The 26,692-nt window shown below is 36.0% G+C and overlaps 1 protein-coding gene across 17 annotated transcripts in view; it reads right to left on the reverse strand.

The window, feature by feature from the left end:
* SWT1 (SWT1 RNA endoribonuclease homolog) overlaps nucleotides 1–26,692 on the reverse strand; it is a 93,066-nt gene that overhangs the window by 20,818 nt on the left and 45,556 nt on the right. For 12 of the 17 annotated variants that reach the window (XR_011996357.1, XR_011996360.1, XR_011996358.1 and 9 more), the window contains 2 exons: nucleotides 23,852–24,039; nucleotides 19,961–20,092 (listed from right to left, as the gene is read on the reverse strand). Coding sequence is in view for 10 of the 17 variants with exons in the window: in XM_072733164.1 (XP_072589265.1) it covers nucleotides 19,961–20,092; nucleotides 23,852–24,039 (320 nt within the window). In the remaining 7 variants the exon portion in view is untranslated. Of the gene's footprint in view, nucleotides 1–172; nucleotides 200–19,954; nucleotides 20,093–23,851; nucleotides 24,040–26,692 lie in introns of those variants that run through there. The other 5 variants (XR_011996361.1, XR_011996363.1, XR_011996359.1 and 2 more) reach the window with 4 other exon arrangements.

The following is a 26,692-nucleotide window of genomic DNA, read 5'->3' on the forward strand; positions in this document are numbered from 1 at the left end:
TAAGTCTGATCTGAATTCACTTTGGTTTCTTTTAGAAGAGCATCAACAATAACATATAATGTCTTGCTGAAGACTTACTCAGAGTCTGACACTGCTTGACATACATATTACATACCTCATCTCTAATTCTTTTAACACCACAAATTTAGTTATGTGACCTTGATCAAATTACCTGCTTTTCTGCACCTCCGCTCCTCACCTGTGAAATGAGGAGAGAGTAGTATTTACCGTATAAGGTTATTATATGAACTACATAAAATAATATATCTAAGATGTTTAGCACAATGCCCAGCACATGTCAATAAACCTTAGCTGTTATGAAACCAGTTTTCAGATGCAGAAACCAAGGGCCAGAGTTATAAAACACTTGCCTAAGATTACACAGAGTGGTGGTAGGTATCTAAATCTCTATTGGTTTAACTCTGGAGCCCATGCTTTTTCCACTAATAAAACGGATAACCACTATCATTTGTGCCTCTAAATGATTTTACAAAATCAAATGGAGTAAAGTTCTTTTAAAATAATTGAAGATTTTCAGGAGCGCCTGAGTGGCTCAGTTGGTTAAGCATCTGCCTTCAGCTCAGGTCATGATCTCAGCATCCTGGGATGGAGCCCAGTATCAGGCTCTCTGTTCAGTAGGGAATCTGCTTCTCCCTCTGCCCACCCCCATGAGTGCGTACTCTCTCTGTCTCTCAAATAAATGGATAAAACTTTTAAAAAAGTAAATAAAATAGCTAAAGAATGTTAAAGGTAACCAAAGAAACTCTTTAATTTGCTTTTACCAAATGCTTCTGGTAAACTGTTTTTTGTCTGTTCAAACACTCAATCTTTGTAGTTGTTATAGCTTTCTCAAAGCCACAGAGGAAGTCAGTAGCAGAGCCAACACTCACTAGACCTCCTGATACTTAACCACAGAAGTACTTTTGAGTTTTCTTTTTTATCTGAGCAATTAGCATTAAGTAAAAAACATGTTAATCTGAATTACACAATTTCCATCTTGCCCAATATCTATAGTTCTCTTTAAGAAAAAAGAAAGAGTATCCACTCAATTTTTTTGAAGGGGATAGGGAGGGGCAGAGGGAGAGAGAGAGAGAGAGAGTCAATCCTAAGCAGGCTCCATGCCCAGCAAGGAGCCTGACTCGGGGCTCAATCTCACAACCCTGATATCATGACCTGATCTGAAATCAAAAGTGGGATGCTTAACCAACTAAGCTACCCAGGTACCCCAACCACTCAAATTTTTTAAAAAGATAAAAGTTAATAGAATAATCTGACTAAAATTAAAAATCTAACAATGCACTAAAAATGAACTAATTTTTAAATTAGAATTTTAAAAATTCAAAGATTTTCTATTTAGGAAAAATAAAGCAATAGACTAAGGATCAGGAAAAGATGTCTAGAATACTCAAGTTTAATATTTAATTCTAGAAATTCAAAAGAAGAGAGTATATTCTTGGATATTTATAAATCATAACTTATATCCCACAGAACTGAATATATTATGTTTCCTGCTGGCAAGACAGTTTTAAATTAATATAATATTTAAAATAGTTTTTGAGAGTGTGAAAAAAAATCAATAAATTTAAAAAGTAATTACATGGCTCATTTTACTTAGTATAATGTCCTCAAGGTTCATCCATGCTGTAGCATATGTCAGAATTTCCTTCCTTTGTAAGGCTGAATAATATTCCACTGTATGTATTACACTATAATGCCTATCTCTTCAACTGTTGATGAACACTTGGGTTGTTTTCATGTTTTACATATTATGAATAGTGCTGCTATAAACATGGGTATAGAAATATGTCTTTGAGATCCTGTTTTCAACTCTTTTGTGTATAAACTTAGAGTAGTCAAAATCATAGACATTAAAATGGTGGCTGTCAGAGACTGGGGGGATTGGGAAATGAGTTAATGGGAATACCCTTTCAATTATAGAGATGGATGAAAGTTATAGAGTTGAAAGTTATGGAGATGATGGTGTAATGGCTGTATATTTAATACCACATTAATTCACTTTTTAAGTACACTTAGAAGTGGTAAAGATGGTAAATTTTATGGTGTGCTTTACCACAATAAAATATTAGATTAAAAACAGTAATTACATGAATGAAAATGTTTACAGAATTATTTGAGAAACTCATTTTATATTCTCTAAAACTAAGAACTGACTCAAAGGTTAATTATTATTATGAGCTGCTTGTTACATCATTATTGGAGAGAATATAATTTATTCAGCATCTGACCAGTGCCATGGACTGAACAAATGCTATCTCTAATCTCTGCAATCTAATAAAGCAACTGTTACAAACTCCATTTTCTAGATCAAGAAACAGATATAAAAAGGTTAGCCTATCTTGGTGACAGAGTTAGTAAATGGATGAAACTAGTATTCACCTTTCTGTCATTCTGATTCCTGAAGCTCTGCTCTTATTTTAATACAGTGATGCACCTGGACAGTACTACCAAACTGGATTTTGCTGATGATAATTTAAATTATATCATTGATAAACTGGGTGCAAATGTATCAAATCAACAATGAGGAAACACTCTCCAGGAAAAAAGTCTTAGATCTTAGAGTATCCTCTTAAATTTTTTTGGTCACTTACTACAAGTAAAATTAAAATCAGGGCAGCCTGGGTGGCTCAGCGGTTTAGTGCTGCCTTCACCCCGGGGCGTGATCCTAGAGACCCAGGATCGAGTCCCACATCGGGCTCCTGGCATGGAGCCTGCTTTTCCCTCTGCCTGTGTCTCTGCCTCTCTCTCTGTGTCTCTCATGAGTAAATAAATAAAATCTTTAAAAAAAAAATGTTTTCTATAGGTAATTTGGTGAAATCAGCTATGCAAATGGAAGATATTCATCAGCTCTAAATTTTGAAAGAACACCATATATAATTAAAACTGGATGGGCAGCCCGGGTGGCTCAGCAGTTTAGCACTGCCTTCAGCGCAGGGTATGATCCTGGAGACCCGGGATCAAGTCCCACATCTGGTTCCCTGCATGGAGCCTGCTTCTCCCTCTGCCTTTCTCTCTCTTTCTGTGTCTCTCATGAATAAATAAATAAAATATTAAAAAAATAAATAAAACTGGTATTTAAACAATTTAAATAAATTAGACAAATTTTATGTTCCCGTTTTCCTTTCAGGGACAAAAAACTTTGCAAGCTGACTATACAAATTAGATAGAAGTATTAAATACAGGAACTTTTGAGTTGTTTGGCCAAAATAAATACTTAAAATTGATCTACTCAGAATACTGGAAATCTTTTTTTTCTAGAGCTGGTGATAGGACAAGGAGAGTTTATAGGTAGTTTTAATGACTACATTTGTAATTATAAAAATAATTCTATAGAAGGAAAATATAATTCCAATAGTTAAAGGAACAGATTATATGATTTACAGATGTGTTAGAGATATACATACATACAATGAAAATATTCTGGCAAATATTACAGCTTTCTGTTAATTTTGTAAGAAAGTTACAATACTATATACTCTACTTTTCACTCAGCCTTTTATCTGGGTCATTAGCCTTCAGTGTATTTTCTACATTGGCATGTAAGCATCATAATATAATGGTTATAATCTCAGTCTCTTTGGAGTCAGCCTGGGAAGTAAAAGAGCAATGATTTAAACTCAGAAAAGATGGTTCCAGTGTCCATGTTTCTACCCAAGATGCCTCTAGGAGGTATATGCAACACATAAGATGAATACTCATCCTAAGATACGGTTTGCAAATATACAGCAGATAAAACCTTAGTGAGCATCCAGTGCTAATCAAAGTCATCAAGATATCTCCTTAGGAAAACAGAAATGTAATGAAAGCAATGTAAACAACACTGATGTCTGTCCAGTTGTGTTTCAAAATTTTGAGATAACTATCAGAATTGACATAGTCAACAAAAAGTAGAGTAGTCTGTATAGAACTTTGGAAAAGGGATTAAAGGAAAAGAATTTTACTACACAGGGGCACAGCTGACCGTGGCAGATGAAACTGTAGAAAAGAAAAGAGATTACTTTAGCTTGAAGCCTGCACCCCCCCTACCCCGAGTCAGCAAGAAAACTTGGTGATAATTTAGTTTTCAATGTAAACTTTCCACTAAGAGTCATCCAGTTTATAAATATTTCAGTTCAGTTACTGATTTCAATGTAAATAAATAAATGGGTATTCTGATATATCAGCTCACTTTGTTCTCAATTTGATTACTTTGAGTCAGAGAACGTTTCAGTAAACTGATAAAATTCCTAACCTTGCACATTTGGGGCTCAAACTCTGTACCCCTGTAACTATGTAATCATGCATTAGGATCCAGGTAGCCAGGTTCTTTCCAATCGTTTATTTCTGCACTTATTATCACATGTTAACTCTTGTGTGGGGTGGGGATATATTAAAAATTGAAAGGGCTGCTACCCTTAAATAGCTTACTATCTAGTCTCTTTAAATTGAGCAGTACAAAGTATAAACTAGAGAGAATCTACAGTGGTTAATGTTGGTTATCCTTGAAGAGGAGAATAAAACAGCTGAGGTAAAACAGATGAGAAAAAGAATTTTCACTCACTGTATATCCTTTTTTTGCCTTTTGAGTTATTTTTAAGCAATGTGAAGGTATTCTGTATTTTTAAATGATTAATTACAATTGGGGAAAGAATGAATTGGTGAAAATAAAATCTGAGGGAATTATTCAGAATATGGCACAGAGGGATGAAAGAGATGAAAAAAAAAAAAAACACAAAAAAGGAGCTAAGAGATATGGCTGAGAGAATGAGGACAGGCAGGAATAGAAATTCCAAAGAGAAGAAGGAGAATGAGGAACAGGCAATCATGGAAGAGAATGAATGAGAATTTGTAGAATGGAAGACTTGAGTCTTCAGACTGAAGAAAGTATACCGTATCTCAAGAAAGACCAAAACAAAATCCTAGACGTATTGTGATAAAAATTACCAAACATAAGTTATAGAGGAATATCCTGAAAGCATTCAGAGAAAAAAGAAAACAGATGACCTACGAAGAAAAAGCAATATGCTGACAGCTGACTTCCATCTCCAAGAGGATAGAAGATAATAAAATTACACCTTTCAAAGTGCTCAGGGAAAATAGCTGTCAGCCTAGAATCTGCACTTAGCTTACTTAGCTAAGTATCAATTAAGAATTAAAGCCAAACAACACTGTGAGTCAGAAGGTGAGCATTTACCACTATTAGATCTTTGTGAAAGAATGACTCAAAAATTTGCTTCATTAAATAGGAAACTGAATCCTAAAAGAAAGAGTAGGATCTAGGAAGAAATGAAAGTTCCAAACACCTAATAAATAATGATGGGGATGAAAACATGGGCTATTTCGTGTAATAATAAATAGTCTGGGGAATGGTTTAAAACAATGTGAAGCTAATATGCTAAAGAATAAGGACAAGGAAGACGAGAGGAGGGAGATCAGAATTTAAGTGTTCTTAAGATCCTTTTACTCAGGATCTGAATAATCCTGATTGTTTTAGAGGGCGGGGAGGGACAGAGGGAGTGGGAGAGAGAGAATCCCAAGGGGGATCCATGCTCAGCATGAGCCCAATGCAGGGCTCAATCTTATTACCCTGAGATCATGACCTGAGCCAAAAATCAGGAGTCAGATGCTTAATGACTGAGTGAGCCACCCAGGTGCCCCAATCCTGATATTTTAGACTTTATAAATCAAATAGGCATTTATTAAAGGTAATATAAAATAGAAATAAAACGTGCAACTTCCCAACGAGTAGTGGGATAAAAGGAGGATTAGAAAAAACTAATATTACACCTTGTTCAATCCAATAAAAGGCAAGCAAGGACAAACAAAGGTATGACAAATACAAAAGGTAAGTGACAGTGTGCAGCCCCACATAGGTGCACTTCAGGAGGCCCTTACTATGGAACCGCCAAAAGATCTTTAAAGGAATTTTAGTAGCTGAATTTGTAAATATTTGGGGAACATAGTTTTTGTTTAATAAGATGAACATAAGCCAAGATTTTAGTTCAATGATGAGCAAGAAGTTTCCCTTCATCCAAAATATCCATTTGTGTAGTACTTTCAGAAAGGCTTTTTGTTGTCGTCTTCTTCCTGGTAGTCATTGTTTTAGGTCCTTCTGCGGGTTTCTGTCTGCAACCTCAATGAGTAAGCACATCTGTGCCTTCTTACAGTTTCTGTAAGAATTTTTTATCCTTAAGGACCTCAAGATTTGCAAATGTAGGGTGGTATTTTTGGATTAATAAAACTATCTTAAACTTAAAAAATAAATAAGTCTAGGGTGCCTGGGTGGCTCAGTTGTTAATCATCTGGCTCAGGCACAGGTTAGGATCTCAAGGTCCTGGGATCTAGCCCCCCACCCCATCAGACTCCTTGTGGGGGGGCCTTCTCCCTCTCCCTCTGCCTGCTGCTCCCCCTGTTTGTGCTGTCAAATATATATATATTTTAAAAAGAAGTCCAAATATACCAGTAATACTTATGGAAAGAGATTTTATTTATCAATCCAAACAAGTCTAGCTTTAAATCATGTAAAAAAATTAAAGAGGGTGTGGGGCGGGGTAACTGGGTGATGGCACTTGAAGTAATGAGCATTGGGTGTTATATGCAACTAATGAATCACTGAACTCTTCCCCTAAAACTAATAAAATACAATATATGTTAACTAACTCGAATATAAATAAATAATTTAAAAATTAAAGAAATAATGACCTAGAATGGTTGGAGATAGAAGGAAAATACTAGCAAAAAAAAAAAAAAAAAAAAAAAAGCTGGTCTGGCAGTATTAACAAATGACAAAAATAAACTTGAAAGGAAAAATAATTAGCAGTAAAGAACACCAATACGCCAGGAAGATACACCATAATCTCACAATATAGAAAGCAAAAGCTGACAGCATTACAGTAAGAAATTGAAAAGCTCACAGTTACAGTTGGAAATTTTAACAAAAATCACAGAACTGCTCAAAAACCAGTAACCATATACCAATATGAACATACAATGAACAAATTTGAGCTAATGGACACAGAGAATCCTGGTACCTTAAGAAACTGAGGATGAAAACAGGAGTCAGGGGCACTAGTTTAAATAATGAGCTCAGTTTTAGACATTTAGAGTAGGAGTGGAAAGCTCATGATTGAACCAAGGACAGAGTAAGACTAAAGAATGTTCATAAAGGGGTTGGGAGTAGATGTGATCACCAAAGCAGAGCATATACAGAGGGGAGAGGAGGTGGTGACAGAATCAATGGTGAGTCCAGGAAATGTTACAAAAACAGAGGGTGTATCTAAAGTTCCTAAAGCAATAACCAAATTTATCAGGAGGTTAGAACTGTAAGTATTATTCAATATTTACCTTTAATAGGTCTAGCAGGAAAATGTGGTTTAAAGATGAAAACAATAATTACTGTAAAACCTTTTGCTCAGAAAGACCCAAGGTGACTTGGAGAATTTTTCAGACAGACAAAAGGCCTTTTAAGCGTCCTAAGTGTGTGCCTCACAAATTGTTAAACAGCAGGACTTCCAAAAATATTAAGGGCATTGCCCTCAAGTAGCTTCACGGAGAACCCAAGGTAGAGTTTGGGTTAAATGCAAGGGTTTATTTAAAAAAAAAAAAAATTGGGGATCCCTGGGTGGCGCAGCGGTTTGGCGCCTGCCTTTGGCCCAGGGTGCGATCCTGGAGACCCGGGATCGAATCCCACGTCGGGCTCCCGGTGCATGGAGCCTGCTTCTCCCTCTGCCTATGTCTCTGCCTCTCTCTCTCTCTGTGTGACTATCATAAAAAAAAAAAAAAAAAAAAAAAAATTAAAAAAAAATTGTGGTTGTCATTTTTGCCTAATGAAGTGAATCCCAGTAAAATTCTCAGAAAACGGTTTTTCAGAGGATTGTTCTAGTAGAAGTATCACTACGACTAAATGGGCTAGAGATATTACAAAATGAAAAGACGTTTTGGACTCCCCTACCTTTTATGAACAGGAGACAGGTTGAAAAGGCTCATTTGCAGCTTACTTATGTTAAAAGTTCAGAGGCCAAAACCAAGAGTCCAGAGAACAAAGTCAAGAGCAGCTGTAAATAATTTGCAGGCAGCAGGACTGAGCCCTAATGAAGAAAGTGGCAACATGTGCATAGCTGGATTTTAAAATTGCTAGGAATTCTGCGTGCCTCTTGTTCTCCCCCCATTTTGAATGTGAAGGTTTATAGCACTTATCCTATGCCTGTCTTGATAGTGTATGTTGGGAGATAAGGGCAACTAACTTGTCTCTTTAATTCAGTCAAGATAGAGAGGAATGGTACTTAAGGTGTCACATGAAAGAAGCCTTGCCTCAACCACCCCAGACCTGATTTAAATGATGAGATCCTAGATTTTAAGCTAATGTCATAATGGGAGAAGATGGATGAGTATATTTTGCTACTAGGAGGGATGTAAACTGTTGTGGCCAGAGGGCCGACTGTGTCCCAAGATGGCCACACAACAGGATCTCTCATCCATGTATTCTTCTAACAATGTAATATTGACATTTCTCCTTCTATCAACAGATAAGGTCTATGTTCCCTTCCCCTGGGCCTAGGTAGGTCTGTGACTACATGGAAAATGATACTATAGGATTTCTGCAGCAGTGTCATTAAAGGCAATATAGCTTTTACCTGACATTTTTAGACACTCTTGGAAACCAGCCTTCAGCCTGTGAAGAAGCCAAGCTACATGGAGATGCTACACGTTGATGTTCTAGTCAACACCCTGTATCAGCCGTCCTTTGAGATGGCCACAGACACCATCTGACTGCAACTGCACAGATCCCAAGTGAGAACTGCCCAGCTGAATCCAGTCAACCCCCGAACCATTGGAGAAAGTAACTGATTGTCAATGTTTTAAGCCAATAAGTTTTGAGATGATTTGTCATGTAGTAGAACATGAGGGGTGAGATAGGGGAAATTAACCATGAACTAAATAAACTGTATACAAGTTCTTTTGCAGCTAATCTTTTGATTGGTTCAGCCAAAGAATTGTTGAACTGCTCATCTTTTTTTTTCTGTTTAGTCATATATCAATTAGCTTTTTAGTGAAGTTTCTCTTGATAAAGTCCTATTTATCTTAGTTGAACTAGGAATATTCTTCGTATCTCAGCATGTAGAGAAGAGAGATCAGTGGTTCTGTTGGTGATCGACAGGATAGATGGCAGCAGGAACCAATTACCCTAAAGCCCAGGTAAGACACAGACCTGAGACAGAGTGTAGAAATCCATAAGGAAAGGTGTATACACAATGGTGCCTTTCCATGAGTCATTACATAACAGAAGTATCTAAGTTGAAGAATTGGCTTACCTGACTGGGTGGCTCAGTCAGTTGAGCCTCCAACTCTTGATTTTGATCTCAGGGTGGTGAGATTGAGACTTGTGTCAGGCTCTGTGCTCAGCGTGGAGTCTGCTTAAGATTCCCTCTCTTCCTTTCCCCCGCCCCTGCTCACAACCCCCCCCCCTAAAATAAAATACATAAAATCTATTTAAAAAATGACTTTCAATAGAAAGTTGAAAATGCATGGATATGAAAAGTATGTTGGCTCAAGTTACAATGCAATTATATCTCTGCAACTTCTCTAGAAATCTATACATTTATGAAAACAACTAATTCCTGGTTAATTGTACTGAAAAGAAGTTGTATTTTCTTTGCTTTGAGGACAGATGGCTGCCCTAAGGTTAAATATGTAAAGCAAAAATAACAATCAAAGCTTTACTGAGGGGGCGCCTGGGTGGCTCAGTGGGTTAAGTGCCTGCATTTGGCTCAGGTCATGATCCTGGGATCCTGGTTGGGATTGAGCCCCACATCAGGCTCCCTGCTCAGCTTTTCCCTCTCTCTCTGCCCCTCCTCTGCTGTGCTCTCTGTCAAATAAATAAAATCTTAGAAAAAAAAAGTTTCATTGAATGGAACACACTGAACTGAATGAAGAATGCCTCTTTTACTGCACAGGAAACTACATAGGATCATATCCACTTCTCTAATTGTCTAAAACTATTTCCAAGCAATCTGAAGGACTGTTGACTTTTAAGAAAACAATCAGGGATGCCTAGGTGGCTCAGCGGTTGAGCATCTGCCTTCAGCTCAGGGTCTGATCCCGGGATCCAGGATCGAGTCCCACATGGGGCTCCTTGCAGGGAGCCTGGTTCTCCCTCTGCCTGTGTTTCTGCCTCTCTCTCATGAATAAATAAATAAAATCTTAAACAAAACAATCATAGTAATCATCAATTGTGTTCCTACAATACAGAGGCAGCGGGATACAAGATATTTCCAAAGTGCATTAAAAACCCTCTTCTTTTTCGCACCTCCAGAAATGCCTACACTCTTCCTTTTACTCTTCCAGTCCTTCCAACAGAATTAGGTATGTATATTAAAATTTCTGTTTGAAATACCTAGAGTCATTTCTGTTTTCCTGACTAAGCAATGAGGGAAACAGTACTTGTTACCAGAGGAGTTATTTAGTATCATAATAGAAAAACCATTACCAGAACTTGCTCCCCTTGATTTCTGAATCTTTCATATTCCGACTCTGGGGAAAACAGTATCCGAACCTCACCACTGCTATGATAAATAACATTTTTATAGTCACTCCAGTGTTTTGCAAAGTCACTTCAGTAATGCATGATACAATGAATTCCATGTGGCCATGGCATCACTTTTGCTATTAAATTAGTTTTGTAGTTGTATGGCATATCAAGACAGTGGCCAAGATATCCCTTAAATAAATAGATGAAGTTGCTGGCAGAATCACGACAGTGGACCCAAAAGAAGTATTTATTCCAGGTGAAGACAAATCACTGCCCCTATGTGGCTTATTCGTCTCCCAAGTGAATGGTGCCTTACTGAGTGCTTATTAGCATTTGCCCCTGCTATCAACAGTTTGGGCTCTCAGCACTGGCAGTAGCCAAAGCAGCCTTCAGGAGGGGAAGTCCCACTTTGGAGTTCATCTTACCAAACTGCCACTGTCCCTTTGTCTACCGGCTCACTAAGCAAACACTGTGGTGGCTAGGGAGAGACTGACCTCTACAGGACTGCTGATCTCATCCATCTCATTACTAAGTCTCCTCTGCTTTGGGTAACCCTTCACAAATACCTCATACTGTGTCCCTGTTACAAGATGCCCATCCACCCACTCTTCTCCAGATGTCCCTGTCATCAAACTCCCAATCTTGTTTTTCCCACGTTTTCAAACAAACAAGGAGTTACTGTTTATCAATCAAGGTGGATTGGTCTAACCATTTCTCCACTACAGTGGAATTTTAGGTCGCTGGAATTAGTATTAAACACAGAGCCAGTATCTAGCAATCCCCTATTTCTCCTATTATTTCACTTTTTCTACAACAGTCACCCTAGTAAATGAATACAAATCCCTTTGAAGAAGGCTGATGGGTACATTCTTTATATTATTTTACCCTCCAGTAGTGTACCAAAGTACTCACACTTGTTAATCTATTATCAAAAGGGTTTAAAATAAAGTCTGCACAAATTACCATCTCTAAATAGAGAAAATATAATTTTGATGATTTTCATAATTTGTCTTAGCTCAACAATTAAGTTGGGGAAAATACATAGCTACATGCTGTCAAAAAGTAAATTAACTTAATGTTGGCAAAAAGAAAGATTAATTGGAAAATTTACAACTTACAGTTAAATTACATTATAATTAAGGGTAAGTATATGTTGATTCTAGAAGGTCTACTATGCCTTATTAATAGGAACTGGCACATCAAAATGTTAGATAATTCCAGGGGTTTCTGATATGCGATAAATATTTATTGTCTTCTATGTAGAAAACACTGTCCTGAGTTGGACTCAACCTTTTATATTATTGAGAAGTAGTCCTGAGGGTATTGATTGCATCACTTCTTAAAACAGGCAGATGGTTGGCCTACTATTGTATTAAAAGATCTTTAGAGGCACAAGAGGGTATTTCTCAAAATCCTTAGAGATGGGAGTCTCTAAACCTTCTGTACAACTACTGTGTAAGAAAGACTCAGAACTGATCTATCTGGCTTTATCCCATATTTTTACTCTTTAAGCTAAAAGTACTATAATAGCCCTTATCAGCACTGTTAATTTCCACTCTTTCATTTATTTTACTAATGTTCAAACCCCATTGACTTAGTTAATTTACCCCATTTGCTTCATTGAAAAATGTAGTTTTAAGTGGTTTTAGCATTTCTTACCTTAAGACTTAAAAAGCAGGGAAATGTAATCAAATATCAGATCAATAAATCATCAGATGGAGGGAAATACAAATCAAAACCACAATGAGATACCACCTCACACAAGTGAGAATGGCGAAAATTAACAAGACAGGAAACAACAAATGTTGGAGAGGATGTGGAGAAAGGGGAACCCTCTTGCACTGTTGGTGGGAATGCAAACTGGTACAGCCACTCTGGAAAACAGTGTGGAAGTTCCTCAAGAACTTAAAAATAGAGCTACCCTATGACCCAGAATTGTACTACTGGGTATTTACCCCAAAGATACTGATGTAGTGAAACGCTGGGACACCTGCACCCTAATGTTTATAGGAGCAATGTCCATAATAGCCAAACTGTGGAAGGAGCCTCAATGTCTTTCAACAGATGAATGGATAAAGAAGATGTGGCATATATATATATATATATATATATATATATATAATAGAATATTACTCAGCCATCAGAAAGGACGAATACCCACCAATTGCTTGATGTGGATGGAACTGGAGGGTACGATGCTGAGTGAAGTAAGTCAATTGGAGGACAATCATCATATGGTTTCACTCATACGGGGAATATAAGAAATACTGAAAGGGATTATAAGGGAAAGGAGGGAAAATGAGTGGGAAAAATTAGAGGGAGACAAACCATGAGAGCTCCTAACTCTGGGAAAAGAACAAAGGGTTGTGGAAGGGGAGGTGGGCGGGGGGATGGGCTAACTGGGTGATGGGCACTGAGGAGGGCACTTGATGGGATGCGCACTGGGTGTTATACTATATGCTAGCAAATCGAACTTCAGTAAAAAAAATAAAAATTAAAAACAAAAAATAAATTATCAGATGGAAATAACCAGCTACAAACAAAAGGCAAATTTAAAAGACCGTTGATTTTAAAGATTCTATTTATTTATTCATGAGAGACACACAGAGAGAGAGAGAGAGGCAGAGACACAGGCAGAGGAAGAAGCAGGCTCTATGCAGGGAGCCCGATGTGGGACTTGATCCCAGGATTCCAGAATCATGCCCTGAGTCAAAGGCAAACACTTAAGCTGAGCCATCCAGGCATCCCAAGAATGTTGATTTTAAATAAAATATTTGTTATCTTCAAGAAGTAATCTTTATATTTCATTGCTTAATTCTGCTGTGATCAAGGAGTTTATGATGGAAAATATTTAACTCTCTTACCCAAACCTGGATTTTATTTACTAAAACAAGGTTACACTGACACCTAGAAATGATTTAGGGATGGAAGAAGTAATTGTAGCATCAACCTACTGATAGTTAGAATAAATATAAAGGTTCCTATGTCCTATTCTTAAATTACAAATCATGGGAAGCATAGATAAGAGCTTCAGATATGTAAAATAAAATCTAGTTATTCTAAAATTTAAGTCCTGAGCAATCTGTTATCTTCAGTAGCATTAAAATGCCAGATTTAAAAAATTCAGCTAGTGTTGGATAATTCAGTCAGATTAATATGTGGATGCAACGTATTTTCTCAGCAAATGTAGATTATATATTATGTATAACATTTGATATAAATGTTGAGATCAGTGTTTATCAAACTATAATACAGATACCATAAAAAGCTTTTACTTATAACTATCTGTGTTTTAATGTTAAGACATTACAAATGCCTTATATAACAAATGTCTGCTTCTATTCCCTGAATCTCACTCAATCCCTCCCATTAGATCCCATCTTTCCTTCTACTAACCCTAATTTATAAAGTGATATAAAGAGACCAGGATAAAGCAATCAAGGATAATATGTGACCCCCCCCAAGCCATTTGGGCAAATTACTAGGCACTCTATCATCAGTTCTAGACATAAATCTCTTCCTTCCAGTCATTCTCCTTCCTCCTGATTTTCTTATTCTTTACCCTTTCCTAGCTCGCACTCCTCTCTTCTGTATCACTTTTAAAATTTTTACATTACCTATTCATCTAATGTCATAATGTTGTACTAGTAGTAGTATTCAGCCCTAAAGAAGTTACCCTCCAGGGGCACCTGGGTGCTGGTTAAGCGATGAAGCATCTGCCTTCAACTCAGGTCATGATCCCAGGACCCTGGGTCAAGCCCCACATCAGGTTCCCTAAGCCTGTCTCCCTCTCCCTCTGCCTGTCACTCACCCTGCTTGTGTGCACATGTACTCTCTCTCAAACAAACAAAATCTTAAAAAAAAAAAAAAAAAAAAAAAAAAAAAAAAGCTACCCTCCATCAGAAAAGACTATAAGAAACTCATTCAGTACTTTCCCCATCTACTATGTATAGTTGTGATGTGAGTATAGATCTAGATATACAAAAGTACAACAAAGAAAAGTAGGTAAAGTTTCTGCCCCAAAGGTGTTCAAAATCCCAGAGAGCTGATTACCAAATAAAGAAAGTTACGTACAAAATGATGACATGGAGGGTAAAGCAAATAAATTCTTTCATTTTTTAATTAATAGGTTGTATTATTTTCTCTTATTCAACATAGCAACTATACACTCGGCGATGGACAGGACAAGGGGCATGCAAAGAGTCTGATAAAGAGGTGCAGTGATATCTGGAGTTGTGCAAACTCCAGTGGGGAAGAGGAGGTAAAATCCTATCTAAGGGTAGAAAGGACTCAAAGAAAGTAGGTCAGACCTAAGCATGAACAAACCTCTTCACTCTCGATAAGGACAATTTTATCAATGGCTGAACTACTTGCATACTGCAATGAGTTAAGATGTTGAAATGTCACTATTTAATTTTTTTTTTTTTTTTTGTAATCTACACATCTCTAACAGGAACTTTTCTTTCAGCAGTTAGCTTGATCTATAAAACAGCCTAAACAGTGTTGTCTTTGTATCAACTGAAGGATGACCTTTTCTAAACAACCTTTCTAAACAACCTCAAGAGGTTGGCTACCAAAACATACACTATAAAGTTAAATATTTTTGCAAATGCAAGCTCCACCTTCTGTGAAGTGGCTAATCATTAGAAGATCTGAAAAACTGCTGTGACAGGATTCCTTTTCACAGGAATCATGTATGGTTATACCAGTACATGTTTTGCTCTTATGTTAAAATGCCATAAAAAAGTAATAGGAAAATTCATTTTTAGAGGCTTAATAAGATAAAAAATACAGGAAAGTGACACATCAAAAAAAAATCCCAAACTTCATGACTATTACCGTGCTTTAGAAAAACAGCTCTACAAAGTATTTCAAACCAAAGACACAGGATTGTAACAGAGGTTACTAAAGTTTTGAAGATTATTAAAGCATTTGAAGACAATAAAAATCAATCATCTTCCTTTCCTAAATCCAAGCACGAGTCATTTTCATTTTCCAAAATCATATTCTATGATGATGCATGGAGTCCATCCAGAATATGGCCAAGTCCAATGCATCTGTTAGCCCTCAACTAACCTCCATTTAAAGACAACCAAACCAAATGAGACAGAAAGAAAATGTTATCTAACAAGACATACTCTTTCATATAAAAACATCCCCCCCTCTAAAATGTGACAAGTTACTTATAAAGAATAGTAACTCCCTCTCCCATCCCTGCATATGGTTCAAAATATGAAACTAAGAAAACATTCTACATTTCAAACACTTCATCTAAAGCTACCTGAGGTAGAAATCTACAGTTCATTATATTAACACAGAAATATAGTTTTACATGTTAAATCAAGTGTTAAAATGAATATGCACATTTAGGCATGATCTACTTATATTTTTGAATTCAAAACACTACTATTTTTTTGTTTTTTAAAAAATAATCTCAACTTTATTTTATAAAGCTGAAACACATAACCATGATTATAAAATCTAGGCAGAGTGCAATTTCCTACATTGCCTCTCCACTTTCCTCCCTGCTTCCAAGCCAGGCAGACACAAAAACATACTTAAAACATTTTCATTGTTTTGAGTATTAGCTTCGAAGTCAATGCTGCACACATTTACAGTATGCTTCAGCGCTCAATTAAATGACCTGTTTATTTAACTTTGCAGAGATGCCAGGTGAAGCCCACAGATATTTAACAATGTTTTTTGATTACTATACAAATAGAACTTCTCTTTAAAATTTGCTATAGGACTCCTCAATTTTTCACTTCAAGTGAAACTTTTATAATCTCTATGTACTAAGCAAAAGGTTTTCATGATCTTGAGAGTAACTTGATCATGTTTACTAAAGTATAAAATGAGACTAAATAGTATAAACTTTAAAAAAACCTTAATGGGTTTTTGTCTACATGGAAAGAGTACTGACTCTGGTTCTCTGGTGTTTAGCTAAAGAGGCCATTAACAAAAGTGCTCAGATTACTCCTATATACACAAAAAAAAGAAGAGATGGCAAAGAGAAAAGCAATTTATAAACCAACAGCAAATAAATTAAGGTCACTCTCCCACCCAGAAAGTGTGTAGAAAGTATAAGAATCAGCAATATTTCCATCTCTTTTTCAACTTTTGCAAACTTAGGTATTCTGCTCCCAATTGTGTAACTGTGTGGACAACTGCTCCACCAACATTTTCTACCTTAATTTATCACAATCATGTTTAGAGCATTATTAAAATTGATATACACATTTTTTAACATTTTAAATTTACTATATCAGCTTTAAGGGGAACACAGAGACTAATACTTGCAAATTTGTTGCAGATTAAAAAGTATTTTCACTTACATCATCTCTTTTATTCTGCTTGAAAAAGGCATCAGGATTCTCATTTCATAAGGAAAGAGACTGGCTTAGAGAGGGTAGGTAACAAGCCTAAAGTCAACCACAAAGGGATAAAATCTGGAACTAGAAGCCCAAACTCTTAGTTTAATAAATACATTTTCAGTCACTTCTTTAATAGAAAGGACTAGGTTAATAGGTCATCTTGTTACTGATTCCCCCATGTAATATCATACATGCATGATCTGCTATGATAAAATAGATGAGCAATATTCACTGAATATGTATCTCAAAATCAAATGAAACTACTCCACTTTAACAAGCCTTAGACAGGACACCTGGGTGGCTCAGCGGTTAAGTGGCTGCCTTCAGCCCAGGGGGTGATCCTGGAGACCCAGAATCGAGTCCCACATTAGGCTCCGTGCATGGAGCCTGCTTCTCTCTCTGCCTCTCTCTCTCTCTCATTAATAAATAAAATCTTTTAAGAAAAAATTTTAAAACAAGGCTTAGAAAATATTAATGATATGCAGTCACTACAAAGTTTAGTGTATTTTTCAACATTTTAAAAATGTAAAAATCTACCCACAGTTAGCCAACACAAAAAATTAACTGAATTTAATATGACTGTTTCTTAAAACATTTTAAGACTACATATATATTTGAAAACATAATTATTAACTTCTATTACATTTCGACTTAAATGCCTATTGTCTGAAGGGCTAAAATAAAAAAAGGAAAACTTTGCAATTTTAGTAATTTCCTGTAGATTAATGAATGTTGAAATGACCCAACTTTTTTTTATTCACAATGCCCCCTACTGGTAGCAAAAGTGGTTCTAATATATTTATTGCAGGAAATTGGATTCATTTCTTTACTGTGGTCTCCCACCACCTGCATATAAATTCTCTGGAATGCTTGTTAAAAATATAACTTCCCTCCCTCTATGAAATATCTACAGATATTGTGATTTCACTATGGCTAGAACCCTGCATTTTTAACAAGACCCCCAAAAAGTAAGTGGAGAATCACTGGCTTGGCTAGTTATATCAACACTTGAATTTCATAGCACTGCAACTTTGTGAAAAGCTCCGGAAAGTATTATGCTGGTTTTACAGATGAATACTGAGGCTCAAGACAATTTATTACCAGGTAACATGCAAAAAAGTAGCAGAGCCACCAATATTTTTATTCCCAGTACTGTGCCCTTAAAGGAAAGAATAGCAATTTATTTCTTTAAATACAACTTATGTAAGCAGTACATAACTATAACTTCTCAACTTTGGCTTGACCTGATAATCACCTGTGGAGTTTTTAAAAATGCTTACACCCAGGGCCCACACTCAGAAATACAGATTTAATAGGTTTAGCATGGGCCTGGGCATTGTTCGTTCCTTAAACCTTCCAGGTGATTATAATCAGCCGCCAGGGCTGAGCATTGCTCAAACCAGTATTGCAGAGAATCACCTGGAAGACACAGACTACTGGGCCACACCGCCAGAGATTCTGATTCAGTATGGTCTGGAAGGGTTTGAATTTGCATTTGTAACAAGTTCCAGGTTGAGACGAGGATGCTGAATCTGTGACTACACTTTTGAGAACCACTGATTAAGAATGTTAGCTAGTGGTTTTCAAACTTGGCTACATATTAGAATCACCTGGAGAAAGTTTTAAAATACTGAAATACTAGCCTATGGGATAAAGTTAGAAACTGCTTTGAGTGGCCTACCCGACATCCCCCTCCAACCTCATCTATTGCCAAACCCTTTCTCCCTCCTGCATAAGTTCCTATTAAAAATATTAACAACTCTATTGCAATTTTCTGTTGTAATGTGACTGTTTACACTCTTTCTCCAAGTTCTTTGGAGTCAGATATTGCACCTAATTTATCTTTGATTCCCCAGGGTCTACTATGATGCCAAGCATAACTGGTGCTCAATGAACATTTGTTGAGTAACTGAATCCAGATTGCTACCCCTACACTTCCTGTAGAAAAGGTAGTGTCAAGAATGGCTTTTATGCAAACTAGAATGTAAAAATAGATTTTGCATAACTAAAATAAAAATTTGAATATTTCTCCCTCATAAAGCTACTCTTATTTAGTATTGCTTTAAGTAGAAAAGGAATTATTTGCACTTAGAGATGATAATTTCATCTCCCTTGGGATCGGCCACATCTTCATTTCATTAGTAACTTAAGATTACCAAAAAGCTATTGGAAGAATCATTTAGTCAACTGTGATCCAAAAGGGGTACAAAGGCTTCATGTGTTAACAATGAGATGAAGTTTCCAAAAACCCTTAAGAGACACTGAGAAAGAAGCTCAAAAACTACTGTTGTGAAAATCCAAGTTTTTAAAATTTGGACATATTAAAATCAAATCAATTTTGATTCTCTGGTTTTGTTTCTTAATTTCTAGAGAACAATAGTCTTCTGTTAGCAAGCCGCATATTTAACTCAGGTCAAGAGATTTCGGTATGTATCCCCAAACTTGCAAGATTGTTTAGTATTCTCCTTTATTGCCACAAAAGAAAACATATCTGACTTTATCCTATAAAGGTGCTTGCTGTTATGTCCATTCTACAGTTTTCTGGTTCTATGTTTTCTATATGCTCTACAAATATTTAAGATAATCACATATGCAGAAGTCTCAAAGCATCATAAGACTATGCTGGTTCTTACACTTTTTCAGTTTGTGGTACTATGAGGCTATATTTGAGGAAATCAATCATGTTAAGAAATATTAACATATATTTGTTTTTAAAGAGCAGTGATAACTACCTAAACATATGTTTAGGCAACAAGTAGTTACTGAAGTGCCCATTATATGCTAGGCACTGTTTTGGGAGCTTAGTTGCATAATAATGAAAATAAAGTTCCTTATGAAGCTTACAACCTGGCATATTTTTTTTTTTAGAAAGGAAAAAAAAATAGAAATGTGCTAGTGGTCCAAACTACAAATAGTGACTCTTTGCAAGGGAGAGGGAAAAGTTAAGTCTAAAAGTTATTAGTTTATAAAACTTGTTGGAAGACTCCCAGCACCTCCCTGAAAAGGCTAATAAAACCTAGAAGAAAGAGAAAATAAATGAAACTTTAAAATTAGAATTTACCTCTGAATTCCTTCAAGAATATCCTTCACCACCACCATTAACTTTTGAAGAGATACAAATGCTTCTTCAAAAGATGCTATTTTTGAAGAAGTCAAAGCTGCATTTGAACCCAATCTTTGAAATACATCCATGCTAAAACAGAGAAAAAGAAAAGATATTCATAAGTATACATGCATGTTTACTGTAATTCAAGCATTTCTAATACATAAAATGAGGTAATATGTATAACTCCTCTCTCATAATCCTGATTTATTTAAATCAGAAATAAGACACAGTGACTTGTGAATGTCCAGGCTACCGTTCATGCAAAGGATCTAGAGCAACAACTACGTGTGTCTAAGCTAAAGTAATACGGTACAAGCTGTGGGAATGATGTTTCTTATCAAGAGACTGGAAGGCACAGAAGTAAGACTATTAATCTAAATTCAAGTCAGTACATAAGTATTAACAGTACTCCAGTACATAAAGATGAAGAAGAAAAAAAAAGACATCAGATTTATGTTATTTGCTGAAACTAGAAGTTTTAAATGTTCATACACCTTACTCTGGTAATTTTAGAAATCTAGCACATATTAACAATAATTCGCAATTGGTCAACAATTAGTAATCACCTACATGTTCAACAATATAAAAAGTGTTAAGTAAATGGTGAATTAGCCACCTGGTGAAATACCAAAGACTATTAAAATAATGCTTATGCCATCTATAAGCTAGAAAAATAAAGGTATATAAAAGTTATTTATATAACATAACAATCACCATATAAATAAATCAAAACATGTGCTGTACTGGGTAGAATAATATGCCCCTGAAATTTATGTTCACCCAGAACCTCAGAATGTGACTTTATCTGAAATAAGATCTTTGCAGAACTTCCCAAAAGAACCAACTCTGCAGACACCAGGATTTCAGACTTTAGAGCCTCCAGAACTGTGAGTGAATAAATTTGTTATTTTAAACTATCTAGTTTTTTTTTTTTTTAAAGATTTTATTTATTTATTCATGAAAGAGAGAGAGAGAGAGAGGGGCAGAGACACAGAGGCAGAGGGAGAAGCAGGCTCCATGCAGGGATCCTGACATGGGACTCGATCCCAGGTCTTCAGGATCACACCCTGGGCTGAGGGCAGCGCTAAACCGCTGAGCCACCTGGGCTGCCCTTAAACCATCTAGGTTTTGTCAATTTGTTATGGCAATCTTAGGAAACTATGCCTTAAAACACAGCTGAGTGTACATAATAATAACCATGTCTACTGGTTACCTTTGGTAGCAGTCTTCAAGGGAAGTTTCTCACTTCATAGTACTTTCCAAGGCATTTTAAAAATGATTGTGGTACAATAAACATAAAATTACCACTGTAACATTTTAAAGTGTACAATTCAGTGGCATTTGGCACATTCACAATGGCTACAACTATCACCACTATCTAGTCATAGAACATTTTCATCACTGCAAAAAGGAAACCCTATATTCATTAAGGAATCACTCACCATTCCTCCCTCCCCAAAGTTCCTGGTAACTACTAATCTGTTTTCTATCTGTATAGATTGACCTACCGGGGATGTTTCATCTAAAGGGAATCATATACCATGTGACCTTTGTGTCTGGCTTCCTTCACTTAGCATGTTTTCAATATTTGTTCATGCCATAGTGTATATCGATACTTCATTATGACTAACATTCCATTTTATGGATATATACATTTTATGATATACCACATTTCGTTTATCCACTCATCTGTTAATGGACATTGGATTATTTCCACTTTGGCTACTGTAAATTGTTGTGAGCATTCATGTACATGTTTTTGTTTGAACACCTGTGGTCAGTTCTTTTAGGTATATATCTAAGAGTGGAACTACTGGGTCATATGGTAATTACATGTTTAATGTATTGTTTTCCACATTCCTACAAGTGATGTATAAAAGAGGTAAAGAATTTTCACAAGACCACGAAAGGGGAAACTGAGGAAATCTGAAGAAATACAATGGTTAATAAGTATAGTTTCACCTTTCTAAAAGAAAAAGTATTTTGCAACACAGGGCCTACCTTTCCTTCAATTGAGCATCTCTACATAAGGGCTCAAGCAAGAGTATATTGAAAAGTTATATAGTGACTCTGGTACACAATGCTTCTGAGGCATGAGAAGCAATGCATTAGCAATATCAGCATTTTTCATGTACTGAAATGCTACAAAGGAAAGTCTATTTGTCATACAGAAATTAGCTGGAACTTTAACATCCAATGCAAATGTATGTATATTATAGATCAATTCTAAGATTAAAGTATTCAAATATTTTCTAAATGAAAAGAAGATTAAAATATTTTAGAAATGGCTTTTTAAAAAAGATTTTATATATTCATGATCAAATATTTTCTAAATGAAAAGAAGATTAAAATAGCTTAGAAATGGCTTTTTTTTTAAAAAGATTTTATTTATTCATGAGAGACAGAGAGAGACAGGCAGAGACACACGCAGAGGGAGAAGCAGGCTCCATGCAGGGAGCCCGATGTGGAACTCGATCCCAGGACTCCAGGATCAGGCCCTGGGCTGAAGATGGCACTAAACCACTGAGCCACCTGGGCTGCCCAGAAATGGCTTTAATCTATTTTATTTTGAAAATGATAATCTCAAAAAAAAAAAAAAAAAAAAAAAAAAAAAAGAAAATGATAATCTCTGCCTAGTATATATAGTAACTTTCTGATAACAAGACTATCTGATTAGCCAAAACATTGCCAATACATTAAGAATAGACTAAAAAAACAATAAAACCTTTGCTTTACATGAAAATACAAATTTTTAAGTATTGTTTTCCTTAGCTTACATGTTAGGTATCGGTATTTCCTTAGTATGACAAACTACGCATTTGTGGGAAAGAAATTATAAATGTAGCCAAGGACTAAAAATGGGCCCTAAATCTACAGTGTTGAAATATAAAATAAAATTAAAAAAAAAAAAGAAAATAGATGTCTAAGAAGTGTTCATACTCTTTTGCTGCTAGGACAGATGATCTTAATCCAAAATAACAGTGATGCTGGGCTCTTGAACCTAAATCATATATATTATAGATTTGCAGATCATAAAAAGCATACAGTATAATCTGCAAGTCTATAATATATATGATTTTTTTTTTTTTTAACAGCACATCTGGGCCCTCCCGCAGCACCAGCGTCATCCGCCATTTGGTGTTCTCTCGGAGAAGAATATATATAAAATTATATAAAGATTATGAGCCTGGGAAAAAGTATGGAAGGGAGTGTTGGCTTACTTTAAAATCCCTTAAATTATTTTTTAAGTTGCTCCAGCAGCATTTAAGTAACTACTCACAAATGGTCTGTATCTTTTCATTTTACCAGGAACACAGTACTTTCATGTATATCAAAGGAATAAAAGTATTTCTTCCTTTTAAACAAAAGTATTTATCTTCCTTTTTACAAAGTCTTACATGAATTTTCCCTAATCCAAAATGACCTTTTCTTAGATTATTTTAGATCTTATTAAGGCTTTGTATCCTGCTAATTTGTTTACCAATCGAGGTGGCTTTCATTGGTTTTGACATACATAGGAAATACTTCTCATGAAGGTTTCACATTTAAATCACCTGGAGATATATATATATATATTTTTTTTAATGCACTATCTTCTCAGTGTCACCACAGTCCTACTGAGTCAGAATTTCTGGGATAGAGCCTAGGCATATGTATTTTTAAAACTTTCCAGGTAAGTCTGATAGTATGCCTATTTAAGCATCACTGTTTCTAAAGCACCAATTTGATAAAAGACAATAAGATAATCTAATACATTAAAATCACAACCCAAATACTAACTGTTCATTGAATAACAGTAATGATGGAAAAGCCTAGAATTTAAAAAAAATCTTGGGAATTTAGTACCTGTTTTGATATAATGTAATCCAAACATTCTCTAGGGTAGACCAGATTTCTTGGTGCCTGTTGGGTTGGGGAAGATGAGAACCTGAGAAAATGGTGATTTCTTGGTTATTAGACTTCATCAAAGAAGTATCTTCTTGCTTTTTACCCACTGTTGTTTCTGAAAGATTTTGTTTAAGTTTTGCCTTGACCTGGGGAAATAAGAATCACACAAATTTCAGCTAGTCCTTCAATAGTAAGTGAGAGAAACTGAATGCCAATTGTGCTTATGATGTTTTATCTTTCCAAGAAGTGCTATTGTCTTTAATTATGTACAAAATATTCCCAGAAAAGCATCAGAACTAAAAAAAAAAAAAAAATTTCTTTCCATTTATATCAAACAATATTTCCAATGCATTTATTATAGTCACCTAATATCAATTTAAGAACACTATTTGAACCCTTCTACACATATGGTATTGAATAAGAGAACACTAGGATACAATGATAAATATGTGTAAGTCAAGCCTCTAAGTACCTTACAATCCATTAACAAGCATGAGATTGAAAAGGGTCATTAAACAACAACAGGATAGAATGTAATCCTTTAACAATGAAGAAACCACTGAAGGTTTTTAACTTCGGAAGTGATAGATTTAGAACTGTACTCTAAGACAAACTGGAACATAAGAGAGTAGAGACAAGAAAACTATTTAGAAGGCTACTGAAATAATCCAGGAGAGGAATCCGGAGAACTTGAATCAGGTAGGAAAAGACAGCAGAATAAAAAGAATAATGTACGCAGTAAATTTTTTTTAAGATTTTATTTATTTATTCATAGAGACAGAGAGAGAGAGGAAGAGACACAGGCAGAGGGAGAAGCAGGCTCCATGCAGGGAGCCCGATGCAGGACTTGATCCCAGGTCTCCAGGATCAGACCCCAGGCTGCAGGCGGCGCTAAACCGCTGCATCACCGGGGCTGCCCTGCAATAAATATTTTTAAGCCAAAGTCTAGATTCAGGGAATGAGACAGACCCTACAATTTTTTTAATCTGGATGCCTAGAAAAAATAATGGCACAAAGAATAGAAATATAAAGTGTTGATAAAGTAGAAATAGATCAAACTCCCTTAATTACTTCTACAAAGGAAAGTAAAAGCATAGTTTATTTGGTAAAAGTCAAATACATAAATATTTAAAAGCATCCCATCTCAGATACACGTGCAGAAAGTGATGAAGATGCTATTTTATTTTTAAAGATTATATTTATTTACTCATGAGACACACACACGCAGAGAGGCAGAGACATAGACAGAGGGAGAAGCAGGCTCCCTGCGGGAAGCCTGATACAGGACTTGATCCCAGGACCCCAGGATCATGTTCTGAGCCAAAGGCAAATGCTCAACCACTGAGCTACCCAGCCATCCCAAAGATGCTATTTTAAAATGTGTCACATTCATTGCAATTTTAAACAGCACATTATCCTATGCCTTGCTGATGAAGGCAAAGCAGTGAACGTATCATCTACTATACAGTCATAACAGTAAGGTATTTGATGTATATTGATCTACATTTCTGTAATTTACGGTCACTTCTAGAAAAGCCAAGAAGAAAGACTGGTTACCGAAAAGAGGAGAAACAGACTACAAGTTTGTGTTTAGAATGTCAACTGCGAAGAATCTAAAGATATCTAGGTAAAGATACCAAGCAGGTAGTGGGATATGCAGATCTGCCACTCAAAGGATATAGCTGGGAATCCCTCTCACACAGACAAACCTCAGAAGTAGAAGGGACCGTTAGGGGAGAAAATAGCAAAAAAGAAGGTAGACAAACTGAAGGAGGGAGGGAGGGAGGAAGGGAGGGACCAGCAAAAAGAAAAAGACCTGCAAGATAGGGGATGAGTCAGAAGTATTTGAAAGCAAAAGAAGCCAAAAGAGGTAAGTTTCAGGAAACAAAGAGTGGACAATATCAAGTGCTGAGAAAGGCTGAGAAACTTGAGAAAGGGAGAAAGAGAGAGAAAATGGGGGATTTGATCAATGATAACCTAATTCACTTAACAGAGCATGGAGACAGAATTCCACTTGTAAAGGATAAAGGAAGAGTGAGTGAAGAAATGGAAACAACAGTTATAGATTGCCCTTTAAGAAGTCTAGTAGTTGATGGAAGGCGCTAGTGCATAAAGAGCACAGCCAAGGACAAGTATTTAAGAACACAGACCTGAGCATATTTTAAATATTGATAAAGACACTGAACAGAGTATGAGCCATACTACTGATACAAATAATTTTTTAAGAAATCTCCTTGGGGGAAAGTATTAGGAGGGAAAAAATCTGATAGAATGAAACAAAACTATGACTTTAAAAACAGACGGGGTGGTTGTCTTGGCTCTGCTGTAACTTCTTTGTGAACTTATATAAAATAACTTCATTTCTCTAGGCTTTCTTATTGATAATAGTATGATTTTTTTTTAAGATTTTATTTATTTATTCATGAGAGACACTCCCTGCATGGAGCCTGATGTGGGACTCGATCCTGGGACTTCAGGATCACACCCTGGGCCGAAGCCAGGTGCTAAACCACTGAGCCACCCAGGGATCCCCTAATAGTATGATTTCAAAGGTTAGCTCATAGGTTGCTAGTTTCGTGTTTATCAAATAAAAAATTTCCAATACTACTAGTACTAACAGCTAATATTTATTGAGCATTTCTTATGTATAGAAACCTTCCAAGAAATTTATATCTATTAGCTTATTTAAGCCTCACAATGACCTCATGAAACACAGATTATCATTCTCCATATTTTATAACTGAGACATAGAAAGGGTAAGTAATTCATGCAAGGTCAAACAACTGGTAAGACTCATAA

Source organism: Vulpes vulpes, chromosome 13 (assembly GCF_048418805.1).
Source record: "Vulpes vulpes isolate BD-2025 chromosome 13, VulVul3, whole genome shotgun sequence".
Taxonomy (NCBI): domain Eukaryota; kingdom Metazoa; phylum Chordata; class Mammalia; order Carnivora; family Canidae; genus Vulpes; species Vulpes vulpes.